This window comes from Cebidichthys violaceus, unplaced genomic scaffold (genome assembly GCF_023349555.1).
Source record: "Cebidichthys violaceus isolate CVI_PGR_0920_01 unplaced genomic scaffold, fCebVio1.0.p SCAF_30, whole genome shotgun sequence".
NCBI classification, from domain to species: Eukaryota; Metazoa; Chordata; class Actinopteri; order Perciformes; family Stichaeidae; genus Cebidichthys; species Cebidichthys violaceus.
Window position 1 is genome coordinate 578080 of NW_027176484.1, and position 13841 is coordinate 591920.

The window sequence follows — 13841 nt, forward strand, 5'->3', positions numbered from 1 at the left end:
GGTCAGCACCCTTGGCATCACTTTCTAACGCACTAAAGTAGCCCAGAGCGTCAAACTACAGTCGCAGTCGTAAACACCGGGTCAACGGCGTGAACTCAAACAAAAAGCACTTGCTTAAGGTCGGGCAACAAAAAACCACCTAGTTAGGTTTTTGGGAAAATAGGTTCCCGCCAAGAGGCGTGACAACCTGGGAATGAGAATGGGCTCGAAAAACTCACTTTTGACTTTCGATTAAGCCCGTCGCAACCATCTCACACACACACACACACACACACACACACACACACACACACACACACACACACACACACACACACACACACACAGATTCTTACCACTCCCCACCACAGGGCATCAGCATAGTTTGCAATTTCGGTGGAGCCGCTGCCGTCGACTGCGTCTTTCTCTGCCAGGTAGACAAAGTACGAGGAGAAGATCAGACTCAGGAAGCCAATGTATAACGTAGTGATCAGCTCCTGAAATACACACACGCACAAACATATGACATCTCAAAGTCAGTGAACAACAAAGGGATCATTTCAGAGAACACCATTAAATAATACATCGGTGAATTGTATGTACTTTCTTACACAGCCCCTCCTGACTGCCACATTTTATACCATTTTACCGGTCTGGAGTGGCTGTGTTTGCTATTAATATGACATATGGATGTGAATATTCATGCCAATGTGCTGTGAATGTGTTGATTAAATTTCATTTTCTGAGCATTCTGCTGTCTCGGCTGGCTTGGTGCTGAACTAAAAGTGGATTTACACTTCAAGCTGCAGTAGCTACATATCAGTTTGGTAATGATGTTGTACTTTAAGGAAAAGGTTGGTATTAGATGAGGTTTTTTTTTTTTTCCTTTAGTCTACAAATCCCATGAAAAGACCAAAACCAACAATGCATAAGTCCATTTGTCAACACTGTGGCTCTCAGCCTAAAGCCCATTTGCTCTTTCAGAAGACATAAATCTGTAAAAATGGGTCATTATATATATATATATATATATATATATATATATATATATATATATATATATAAAAAAGCAGCTGGGCATTGTAGATTTTCGCAAATGTTTCTCAAACAAGAGTACAATAAGGTCCATTTATTAGCTTTTATTAACTATATTTAGCCACGGGATTAATACATAAGTACGGTGCTAGTAAGCATCTATGTCAGCAGGATGGTGCATGTGGGATTGGCTCAAAACAAACTACCGTGGCTGTGTTCATTGTGATGAAGACACATGTCACCCACTGCACCAGTGTGGCTCATCGATGTGTCTTTACGTTTTTGGACAACAATGGAGCATGAAGTAAGTTAAATCAGGCTTCGGTTAGCCAGACAAAACTCGCTAGTGATCAATTCAGGGTGGATTTTGGTCTTTCCATGGGATTTGTTGACGTGCCATTCATACTAAAGCCTGCATAAAATAGTGGCTACACACATTTAACAGGTTGATTTTGAATGGTTCCATGTCTGCTGAATGTAGTCTATTTGGTAGTGTACAGAATAGTGAAATAACTTGAATATAATATGAATAAATCACAGTCTATAACATAGTCTAGTACAACAATACAACTGCGGCCTAAATTAGCTTAATAGTGCTAAATCAGCACCTCTGTTACAGTCAGCGAGGTCACCCTTTGTTTTGACCCTTTACTAAGCCCCGCCCCCAGCTTTCAGAGCTACCATGGAGCCCACACTGTCACTAACTGCAACCCCTGAATAAATATGAGCTAATATTTTGTGAAAAAAAACGAATTAGAGACAAGAGTGTCTACAAGAGAGTCTGCTCCACAGACTCTCATGCAGTCCTTTCAGATTTTCTTGATATTTGGGGCTGCTTTTGTGGATTTGGAGCTATAGTCACGGTTAAACGTTGTGTAATACTCGTTACCCGGAGAGGTTGAAAGGAGACATATGTATCTAAAACGTTACGTTTTGCGTAAAAACCTGCGGAGCTAACATTAGCAGAGTACGTTAGCACATCATTAACTAGCATTAGCACGTCTGTGCTACGCTAGCTACTGAAGGTATAGTGAGTTTACACATGCTGCTTTTAGTTTTTAATTGTTGGAACAGTGAAAAAAAGACCTGCTTTACGGGAACAGCGTTGTCCCTTAAATTCATTGTCCTCCGCCTCCATCAGGTGACGTGGTGGTTCACTTTTACACTTTTATCAATACACTTTAGCTTCTATCTTTATCTGTTTTCACTGCTGAATCAATTCGACATCTTGGATATTTCCTTCAAACACATTTACAATATTTATTCCGGGTAAGCAGTTAGTGACAGTGTGGTCGCCACGGTAACAGAGCTCTGACAGCTTGACGGAGCAGGAGCCGGAGGGCGGGGCTTAGCGAAGGGTCAATTAGTGTCTATTGTAAAGAGCATATGTTCCGTTCACCCGGAGACCTCGTTTGTTGGATGGTGTTTGTTAAATATTAATATGCAAGTCAGAACACGTTTCATGCCTGGATGTTCTGCTTCAATTAACAACATCAGACCAGACATCCTCCCTGCAAAGCTGCATTCTTAATAATTTTGTGGCTGATTTTCAGTGCCAGTTGTTTAAGTCTGAAATCAATTGGATGACTTTTTTTTTTTGGATTGCAGATTAAAATGCTCATTGTTGGTCTCGATTTAAATTGTTCACGTCATGTTTGTCAACCAATCTTTTGATGACTAAATGTCAGTAAATGTGGGGACCAAAATGCCCAGAGCTAAAAAGGATGAAATTGACTAAATATGACTTTTGAACTCTGGACTAAAAACAACTAAATCATAATCTAAAAGCTGTCAAAATTGGACAAAATTCCAATTACATTAGTTATGTATTCATTGATTGTCTTGCAACTGATGTCAAAGTGCCACATAAGTACCAAAAGAGAAAATGTATTAAGCTTTATGGAGAAACAAAGTTTATGAAGCATGTTCAGTAATAATACCTGGAGGGGTATATTGATTGAATTCAGATGGGCACTAAATCATTATACTTTTTTTTTTAAAAATCCAGACCGCTGATCTCTCCCGGTGTATTTAAAATATCTATGAAGCATCTTATTGCGGATTCAATAAGGAGCTATCTGTGATTTGCTCAGGAGGTCTAATTGGGCTTAGCTCTTATCCTGTCTGACTGTAATTGGACTACTGCTTTCTGAAAGAGCTCTTTAAGTGAACGTTCTCTCTGCGCTCACCTACTACGTAATTTAAACTGTGTTTAACCACTCGGAGTGCCGGAGCACTCACTGCATTAAATCGGCCCAGAATTCATGATGAGTGAAATTCGTATTTGTGTCTCGGCCCAAAACTGTCACTTTCGGATTTTTTCTTCCAGGAGCTGCAGCATTATTGCAAAGACCTGGGTAATGGCTGTGTTTGCCTCCTTCGAAATAGCATAAACCTATCCTTGCATTACACTTCACAAATTGTGTTACGGTCCATTGGTACTCAGCTATTTCTTCATATGACTACACTTATTATTTTGGACATTTTGGCCATCAAACCTTTGTCAGTGGAAATGAGAGCCTGTAAGAATTGCTGCTTGCAACTTAAATGCGTGATTCTTGGGAAAATAACAGCTTTAAATCCAGTCAAGTACATCTTAGTCACTACCAGCGGTTTAGTAGATACGTGGCTGCTGCTGTGACCTGGCGAACACATCCAGGAAACATGTGCTTCCAATCTGCCAGCGTGCGTTCGAAGAGCAACTGTGCAAATTGTGTTTACAAGCCACAAGCGCTAGACTGCTACTCGGCGTGTATTTAAATGCTGTGATACACGAAGACTGGATGCTGATTGAAGTGGCTGAAACTCCATTGACTCTAAAAACTCCAGCTGTTAACGCGAAGAGGCTGAAGTTCCGCGCGTTGAGGTAAGAGACCGGCAGAACAACATGTTCAGGTGTCGTGTTGAGAGAGAAGCTTCCTTTACTTAAAATGTCTGATGCATTTAAAACCCAATCAGGACTAATTATAAGCACGTCTCTGCCAACGGGAATCTCAATCTGGCCACACTTACACCTCCAATTTTGAAGACAAATTATATTCGTCATTCTTAAATCGTGTACCGTTTTTGGTGAAAGCTAAAAACATTTTTGGACCCTTATCTTGGTTTAAGCTACGTGATACAACAGGATTAAGGATCATTTGAGCACTGAATGTACTTTCCCTAACAGTCTGCTGGTTGGTTCTAAGTCTGTCCTCTCTTTTATGTCAATTTTTTTTTACGATTTTGTGCTGTATTTAAGTTTTTGCTGTTTTCTTTTCTGTGTTTCTCATGTACGTTGTCATCTTGACGAGGACTCCCTTACAAAAGAGATTCAAAAACTCAATGAGATTATCCTGGACGAATGAAGTTTTCATAAAATCATAATCAAATATGTGTACCAGATGCACCGTATTTAAGTCCATCCCAAATCAGCTAGTCTGGAGTAGTCGCCGGCAGCTTCAACCCTCAGAAGTCTACACCAACGCTTACTTGTTCTCCTTCACTACCCTGAATGAATGGAAAATGCTAGTGTGGATACTAGAGGGAACTTCATTTGAATTACAAATATTTGCAATTATATTTTGGTCATGAGCGTTTCCTGAACCACAGGTTCTCCACCTGGGGCTCAATAAATCTGAAGGGTTCACAAGATGATTCAAGGAATAAGAACAAAAATACATTTCTGCATTTCTTTCTCTGTCTTTTTCTCTCAGTTTCGCCTGGAATATTGGAGAGTGTCTCCTCTTTTTAGGCTTTTAAAAAAAGTAATGGAAAATGAAGGAAATGCACACAACACAAGGCCTTAGGTTGTGAAGACGTCTTCCACGATGGGTTCAATATCGCAGAATGTTCAGTCAATCGTAAAAAAAAAAAAAAAAAAAAAGTATCCGTGACATCTAGATTTATGTCTTATGTTGCATTCACAGGAAATCAGGCAAATGGTTCACAGCAAACCGTAAATCATTTTAGGGTACGAGAGCAGATTAGTAAAACGATGCGACGCCGGCAGAGAATACCGGCAACGGTAACGGTCGATGGCGTTGCCTTCCACGGTTAAAATATTTCAGCTATTTGAGACAGTTGGACTGTTCGGTTCGTTTTTTCCTGTGCCGCCGAGAACTCTGTCTGCCTGATTCCATGCGAATGCAGCATTACACCCATCTGCACCTTTCAATCAGGTAATAAAGAATGGGCCATCTATTTTATTGTGAATGGCGATTGCTTGCGGAACGTTATCCATTTGCAGGCAAACGCCGCAAAGAAATAGCTTAACCGTCTATAGGGGTCTATCGGTGTCCACGGTGACAGATGTTTCCTGTTGTGACAGAAATCACCCCAGAGTTCCAGAGTTCCCCTGCTGTCTTACACCCTCAATCAAAGCTCGAGTACCTGCCGATGGATGAAGACGACGGAGCCGAGGAGACGCCAGGTCCCTCCCTGCCGGTCCACGTGGAGCATTCGCAGGATCTGCAGGAAGCGAATCCCTCTGGAAAATAACAAAAGGTGTTTAAATGCCGACATAAAATATGTATGTACACACACATTTTGCGACCAGAAGTATGTGGAGTCGTCCCAAAGTCTAAACTATTGCCACAAAGACAACACCACATGCTCTCATCAAAAGCTCTTTAAACATCACTTTAATTTGTACTGCTATAGTAACATAGATTAAATTAGATTGTGTTGCACCAAACTCCAATTTAAGATGGGACGCAGTATTTACTTTAAAACCTACACTTGAGGAGGTTCAACTGTCAACAGCAAAATAATCAAGTTTCTCAAAGAAAGTTTGCAAGTTCAGCAAGTTATGGATCTGAACAGGAAGATTGACTCTCGTTTGTGAAAAAAAAAATTGTCATTTTTTTGCTTATCTTCTATTATTTGGCAATATTGCTCCATTAAATTTGCTACCAGGTTGTTCTCGGTCGAGCCATCATGACAAAACGTCTAACTACCAGACTTTTTAGCAAGCTAGCTAGCTAGCTAGCAAACATTTTGTTGGAATACAGAGCAGCAGTCACTAACAGCATGCAAATCTATATATATATATATATTTATCTATTTATTTCAGTTTGTGTTAGCAAGCATCTCCATATTGAGTTAAGCATTTGGTTTTGGTTTAAACTTGGATTTACTAAACAACGTTTTTAATTGTCCAACAGAGTTCTGCTTGATTTTGAATTTTCAAACCTAGTTTTATGAAACTTTGATTAAAACTATTCTGAGATTATATTAATCCTCGTTGATGCAACCGAGCCAGAGACCTTTGACTGCATACGCTGTCTCTTACCTTACAGCGGAGGTGGCAAAGACCTGTCCTTTGGAGCCCACTGACAGCACAATTATTGAGGCGACAACCACGATCAGATCTGTCATGACAGAGAATGAGGGGCAATGAGTATAGATATGGACTAAACGTGCAGATGTTCAATATACAGAGGTTCAGCATAACAAGAGCAACCGTTGTCCTCCATGTGAGGTTTGAAAAAGTAAAAAAAAAAAAAAAAAGAATAATTCCTTTATTAGGAAATAATCATTGGTTTTCATTATGAAAAATGATTCTCAGTTGAGGTGAGAGGGGTTGCAAATAATGGTAATGCTAATAGTCATTGCTGCATATTTAAAAAAAAAAAATCACCTGGAGGGTCCAATTTTAAGAATAAAAAGATGAAGGTAGAAAAAAATATTGCAGTGACAGTTTTAATTTCATGCTGAATTTGTCTGAGGTATCTCATTTTGGGATGCAGCTCAGGATTTATTACAGATATTGTTTAAATAGCGAGTGTGGGTGAGGAGCGACACGTCTGCTTGTGCGCGCGGTGTGTATGGATATGTGTGTGTGTGTGTGTGTGTGTGTGTGTGTGTGTGTGTGTGTACGGGGGTTGTGTTCCCACCTATAATAGATATTGGCTTCCTGGCAAAGCGCAGCCGGCCACAGATGCCAACGTATTTACTGCGGCAGCCGGCTGACCAGAGGCGGACAAAATATTCCACACCGAAGAACACCACAAGGACGATCTCCTGCCAGAGGAATGAGGGAGAGACAAATGAGCTAGAAGGACACCGGGTGTTGTTGCAAGATATTCAATGCAACACCTGAACAGCTGCTCAGACCTCAGGAAAAGTGTACTTTGAAAAACTGATATTGTAGATGCGATGGTCCTCTTGACTTCCTCCTCTTTTTTATTTCAAGTGCAGCTCCTCCGTCTAATTCATTAAGGATTATGGATTCTCTATCAGCAGCTGCACCATTTGTCACCGTTTAATTTGTACCACGCCATTGATTTCATTCTCTATTTACACCGGTAAACGTGCTCGGACCTGAAAGAGAAAAAGTGATTTTGTCACCTTGACAACTAGATTGATAATATGTATCTATACTTGTTAAATCCAACATGTTTACTTCGAGGAGTAGTTACAAAAATGTGGGCGAAAGACTTTAAACCTTGTTGAAACAGCCATATAGAGCAAGATATTATGAGACTATATTATCTTAGATTTTGGATATTATGGCATAAGTCTTTTCCTGCTTTTAAAAGCTGCGTTATAGTTCTGTTATTTGCATTTATCCACTTCTTCGTCATTCTATCCACATTACTGATGATTATTTATCAAACATCTCATCGTGTAAATATTTTTGAGATGGCACCAATAGTCAATCCTACAATAATCATCGCAGTTGTTCAAAAATATCTTTGATATTTGATTCTCCCCATAACCCATCCCTACATACACACACATGCTAGAGTTTCACCTCTGCATTTAACCCGCCCTCAGTGTTGTAGGATGCTGTGAACCCCCTGGGAGACACAACTTGTCTCGCTGAGGGACTCTTCTTATTGATCCGCCAACCTTGTGTTTGAAAGACAACCCGCTGTTCCCACTGAGCCACCGCTTCAGGTTAGAAGTTAAAGGAAAGGACACCGTAGATACCTCTCTCATATCTTGACGGTAAATAGGAAGCTACCACCACCAAGCTAGTCATTTTAGCTTAACACAAGGGGCTTGAAACGAGCGGGCTCTGCCCAAAAGGCACCTAGCAGCAGCTCCAAAGCTAATTTACCTTTGTCTTATTTGTGTCAGTTTCCACTCGTTGCATGCACAATGTCTTTTCAAAATAAACTTTCGTCTTCAAAGGAAGTTAGGTTTAGGCAACAAAACCACTTAGTTAGGTTTAGGAAAAGAGCGGGATTGACTTCAGCATTACTGATTAACACTTTCAAGTGACTGGCGACTTATGTGAGTCACATGACCAACAGCTGACTAAATGTCAACATATACTTTTAGTTGGCACGGGACACGATCGGCGTTCTCCTGGGCGAAAGTCCTCTGTTTGACCGTACCACCGTGTGCTGTCTCGTTCTCCACACTATGTCATTTAAAAGTGTAATAGTGACGCCGCTGGGTTTACATTGGCGTTCGCGCATCGGTATCAGACACCGAGGGGCCCTGACCAAGCATCGGCAAGACTCAAGGAAATAACCACAACCTCCCAAAACCAGAACATTTTTACACTTCAGTTTTTGCACAGATTTTGTAAAAAGTGACTTTCAGAGGTGCTGATAGGCTGATTTTTTTTCCACATTTAGACAGAGCCATTAGCTATTTCCCCCTGTTCCTAGTCTTTGTGCTAAGCTAAGCTAAGCTAATGGGCTGATGGCGGTGTTCACATTCACCGTACCACATCTGAATTACTTCCTTCTTTTCTTCTCGTTCTTATTCTCATTACTTTTAATTTGTGTGACAATAAAACGCAAACAAGCCATAACAGCATGTGTCCAAGGCTAAACATGAAGCTCGTACAATTAAGGCTTCTCAATTAAAGCTGCTCCATTTCAATTCCTCCAGTGCCCCTCGAGGACAAATGGATTAGAAGAAAATCAATTACAGCACACAATTACACCAACACATGGAAATTAATGAACTGCAGTGTGAATGCTAATGAAATTACCTCCACCGTCTCTTAATCATTGACAAGAATTTGGAAATGAAGCTGTTTGAAAGTGACTCAACGCCCTTTCATAGATTTTTAGTGGCGACATGAACACTTTGCGATGAAGGACGGGACAAACTCGGGGATTCGTGCAGAGGATGTCTTTCATGTTGCACAGCAGGTGACGTTTTCATCTTGGAATTATTGGAGGTGTCTTTCTTCATCAGAGCCAAAGATCAAAACTTCAGTGAATATGAAATAGAAGTCTGGTAAAAAATAAATAATGCATTCATAGTTTGATAAATTGTGTTTTTGAAAGAGAAAAATATAAAATGTTGTATTCCTTCATTAGTTCTCAGATGATTTCTACTTCAAGGTTGAAAAACAAATGGTCCATTCAAAAAAGAGCAATACATCAACAAACAGGAGGCGCACAGAAACAGGCATAGAGAATCAAAATAAAAGTGTTTTTATTAGAGCTGGACCTTAGAAACAGAAGTTGACTTTTGAGTCCACTTACTGGCTTGTTACAGAGACTTGACTGTTTAACACAAATTGTCTGTGTTTGCTTAAAAATGTAAACACGACAAGTAATTCTTCACCAAAGAAACAGAAGGCCTTGTGGTCCAAAACACTCCAGAACAATCTGGAAAAAAAGAAAGTGAACCTGCAGTTGAGATTGTGTTGTCAACAGCTGTTTCTACAATCTGGATCTGTCAAACTCAACGTTTAAGCCAACATGAAAGAGTAATCCTAAAAGGACTCAGAATAATGAAGAGTCTAAACACCTACAGCACGACTAGTGAGGAAATACCATCTGTCCGCCGATGAAGAGCGTCCTCACGGATCCACTCGGTTCTGAGAAAATGAGACCCGACCGGGGACCCAAATGGGACCTGGTCCAAACTATACTCTGCTAATGGTGCCATGCCATTGTTCCAACGGCCTATTATTCTGAAACCCCAATAATCAGAAAAATGTCACATTGGAACGAAAGCCTATTTGTCTCAAAATACACACTCTCCGTGCAACAAACAGAAGCCCATGGCTAATTATTGTGCAAAATGACGTCATCTACCTTGGGGAAAGAGTGACACAGACTATTCTGTCTCTGATATTCTTAACCCATACTTAACTAATCTCACTACTCATGCCTAAACCTAACCAACCCAACCAACAAAGGGAACAAGTAACACAAGGCGGAGTGGTGTGTCCATAGAAATGATACAGGAGTAGAACTGACATTTCCAATCAAATCAACGTAGCAGGACGGTCGGAGCGGCGGCCATTTTCTTTTTGTGTACCCTTGCCATTGCGACCGTTGTAGCGAGCAAACTTCCGTAAACAACTGAACAGACTTACAGCAAGTCGAAGACTTACTTAGTTGAGGTTTAGCAGTAACACGTTAAACAAGCAGTGGAGTAGTAATGTTATTTGTGAAGTGTAGAGTAAAAATTAGTAAAATTTAACAACTTAACGCTTCATCCAGACACGTCACAGTGTAGGAAAGCTAATTGCTATCAACAATGAGTGACAACTTTATTCAGCTCATTTTCTGTAACCAGTGTAGCATTAACGCATGGCAGAATTAACTAGCTGGCTCGCTAACTAGCAACTGGCTAGTTAGCTAGCTTGCAAATTCCACCAAGCTTGCTAACTAGCGACTGGCTAGTTAGCTAGCTTGCAAATTCCACCCCAGCTCGCTAACTAGCGACTGGCTAGTTAGCTAGCTTGCAAATTCCACCATGAGGTGGCTGGTTGCTGGATCACTATTACTATGATAGTAAGGATCTTTTCTAATCGTGGCTGTTTGTTAATTGATAATGCGTCATGCGGCAGCAGGTGTTCTCTCTCTGTGAGGCTCAGTTCGGGTTTACGGTTTACAGTTATGTTGCTCCTGGTTAGAGGTTTATAAAATAATTAAAAATCATATAGGTTGAGAAACAAACACCAACTCCATTCAAATCCTTCTACCTCTACCTAACCTCTTCTCTTTCATATCTCTAGGTTGTCAAATCCCTCAGCCCTTAAATCCTTCCTCACATTCATTACAGAAGGGGACAATCAAACTACGATACCTCATCTAGTCATTATCTCCACAATGAGTCGACCCAAACCCACCATCGATCCCCATTCGACCCTCATTTCATCCCTCCCTTCATTCTCGACCCTTGTCATTCCTCCGTCCACAACCTTCATTCATCCTCCCTGACCAATAAAGCAAGACTTAATGGTCTTTTTTTTTAACTAAAACAGGCTGAGTTGCCAGGATTTGTTTCCAGAAATAAAATAAAAAGTTTACACAAATTTTTTTGGATCCAAAAAAAACTAAACAAACAAGACCTTTTGGGAAATGTGGATCTTTTGGGCAAAGCGCCAAGCATCTGGCCAAACACACAGCTACAAACACTGTCAGCCGGCGCTGCATCTCCAAGTAAAGAACAGCGTGGTCTCTGTTAACCTTGAGTGTGCAGGAAGAAAGCAGCAAGACAAAGAAGATGCTTCTGTGGTGGGGGAGGAGAGAATGAAAGAGTGGCAGGGTCACAGCAAATCTCTAGAACTAGAAAGCACAAAGTACAAAAACAGCCCCTTTGGGACGGAGGATGGAAAAGATGAACGTTTGAGATTTTGGTAGGTTTAGGAGCATGGCAAATATTAATTATTCATTATCTGTGTTGAAGAGAAGAATGAGGAGATTAAATATCTCCTGGGTGAATTTAAGGCAGAACAACATTGTGCCATAAAATTCCAGATTTAGTGGTGTTTACCAACAAGTATCACACTTTTCCTTATAATTACAGGTCTGGTTCATACGCCGCAGCCTCTTAGAATCCAACAATGGACTTGTAGGATTTGAGACTGCTGATGTGCCGCCTCATGAAACACCATGACCATTTCATCCCATTATCCTCAGGCCAAGGTGAACTTGTCACATACGGCACGCTCCGAGCCTCTTATAAGAAAATCTTCGAGTCCTTTTAATCCTTTTCTTGAGGTTTTCTTTTGTCGGAGCTCGAATGACTCACCCATCACCCAAATAGTTCCTGCGCTCAGCATCTGGTGTCTCGGGGTTAAGTTTCCCCCATTTACTATTGACTTGAGAGGAGGGGCCGTTGCCCTCTCAGGCCAGCGGGACCCCCCCCCCCCCCCCCCGAAATTGTTTGCAGGGTAAAAAATAGTCGATGTAGACCTGCGTGTGCCTGAATTGTTTACTCTGTCAGGCAGTGGTTAGGTCAATCAACACATGAAATTGCTTTTCAAACAACAAAAAGTGAAGTGTGATACTTGTTGTTTTAGCACACCGTCCTCACAATCCTGGTGTTGATTGTTGCAGCTTTTGACAGAAATTGTGATTCATTTAACACCTCTGTTTACTCTTTAACTTATCCTGTGCTTAAGGTTAACCAGCATATTTGTCCTTTCAAAGAACTTCATAATGACTCAACGCCTATCGACCGCACTGTTTCAGGAACGTCGTTATCATTTTTTGATTCGTCAATGAAGATGCAACATGGCAATTGGGAACAAAACGATCAGAAGATCAGAATCGGGCCTGTTTGCAGATGCCAGCCAACAGAAACAGAAGAAGAAAGAAAAAAAGCAGAAGTGTTGAGCAGATGGTGGAAGTCAAAGCAAAGATTGCCGCGGGGGGGGGGGGGGACAAAAGACGACAGGCTGTATCTAACGCAAACAGTGCTTTTACAAGGAAACATTTGGATTAGATAGAGATTTAGATTCTTTCAAGTCACAATCACTCTCCTAGTACAGTATCTGTCAGACGCATGTGCTTCATGCGCCACTGAACTGGATCATTAAACACACACCGAGGAGTCTTCCTGCAAACGAACGACGCCGTTTGTTTACGCCCAGTGTTTCTTTGCCCAAACACATCCTGAAGGTCTAACAAAAAAACAAAAAAAAACGTGGGATGCATGCAACCTCGTAAAATATCTATAAAGCTGATCGGTTCATTTCTTTTAATGTTCTGAAAGCTGCATTATTAACAGGGCCGGCTCTCGTCTTTTTTCTCCTCTTTTACTGGTCGCACCGCTGTACCTTCCTGCGGAGCATCGCCGCCATCGACAGTAAAAACCCGTTATCATCACTTCCATTTGTTAGATGTGAGCGGATTTATGTCATGCGCCACAAAGTGAGGCAGTTTAACATGCAGGGACACAAGTTGTTGTGTCCATCTAAGTGCTGCGCTAATCCATTTAATCTTTATGGGGAGTAAACCACAAGTCTCAGAGCTGGTGTTGAAGCACTTTTTTTTCTCTTAACTCTCTGTAGTTATTGCAAGGATTACATACAGATTTCAGTCTTTGATTGCTTCACACTACAGGACTTCAAACCGATTTATTGGAATATATCTTGCTGATCTTTTATCACAGTCACTCCATCTAACTTTATATAACTCCCGGTCTGCTGGAGTAGAAACTGCCCCACAACGGAGATGCAGCATGGATCTGCAGACTGCAGTTGTGAGAGCAGCAGCGGCATACAAATACGTCTCTGGAATGAAGCAAACTAATTGTCCTGTTTGTTTGGGACCAGGCGAGCTATAGACCCCATCAATAATCACCGCATCGCCAAGCGTGTCAGCACCACCTAATTAATTTCACAAAGACACTTTCTGGTCTGATCGAGGCTTTAAAGTCTCTCGTTTTGAGCGCATAGACTGTGTATAAGAAGTGGACATAATCGCTGTGAGGTTTGGTTTGTGGACTACGGTTTTGAAGCCTCACATTCAGCATTTGGGCTGTCGCCATCTTGTTTTTTTTTTTTTGCAACCAGATGTGACACGAGAGGGTGGCGATGACCGAATGCTGAAAAAGACATCGTTAGTCGACCAAAACTGTCGCAATTAACTTTCATGAACTGAAACACAATGTAAAGAAGACTTGAAACTAGA

General features: G+C 41.1%; 1 protein-coding gene across 1 annotated transcript in view; it reads right to left on the bottom strand.

Moving 5' to 3' along the window:
- The window catches only part of kcnq1.1 (potassium voltage-gated channel, KQT-like subfamily, member 1.1), a 39753-nt gene that overhangs the window by 18578 nt on the left and 7334 nt on the right, over nt 1-13841 (bottom strand). The window contains exons 3-6 of the mRNA XM_068724289.1: nt 6891-7017; nt 6287-6365; nt 5386-5482; nt 336-476 (exon numbers count right to left, since the gene is read on the bottom strand). Of these exons, the coding sequence (XP_068580390.1) occupies nt 336-476; nt 5386-5482; nt 6287-6365; nt 6891-7017 (444 nt within the window). The remainder of the gene's footprint in view (nt 1-335; nt 477-5385; nt 5483-6286; nt 6366-6890; nt 7018-13841) is intronic.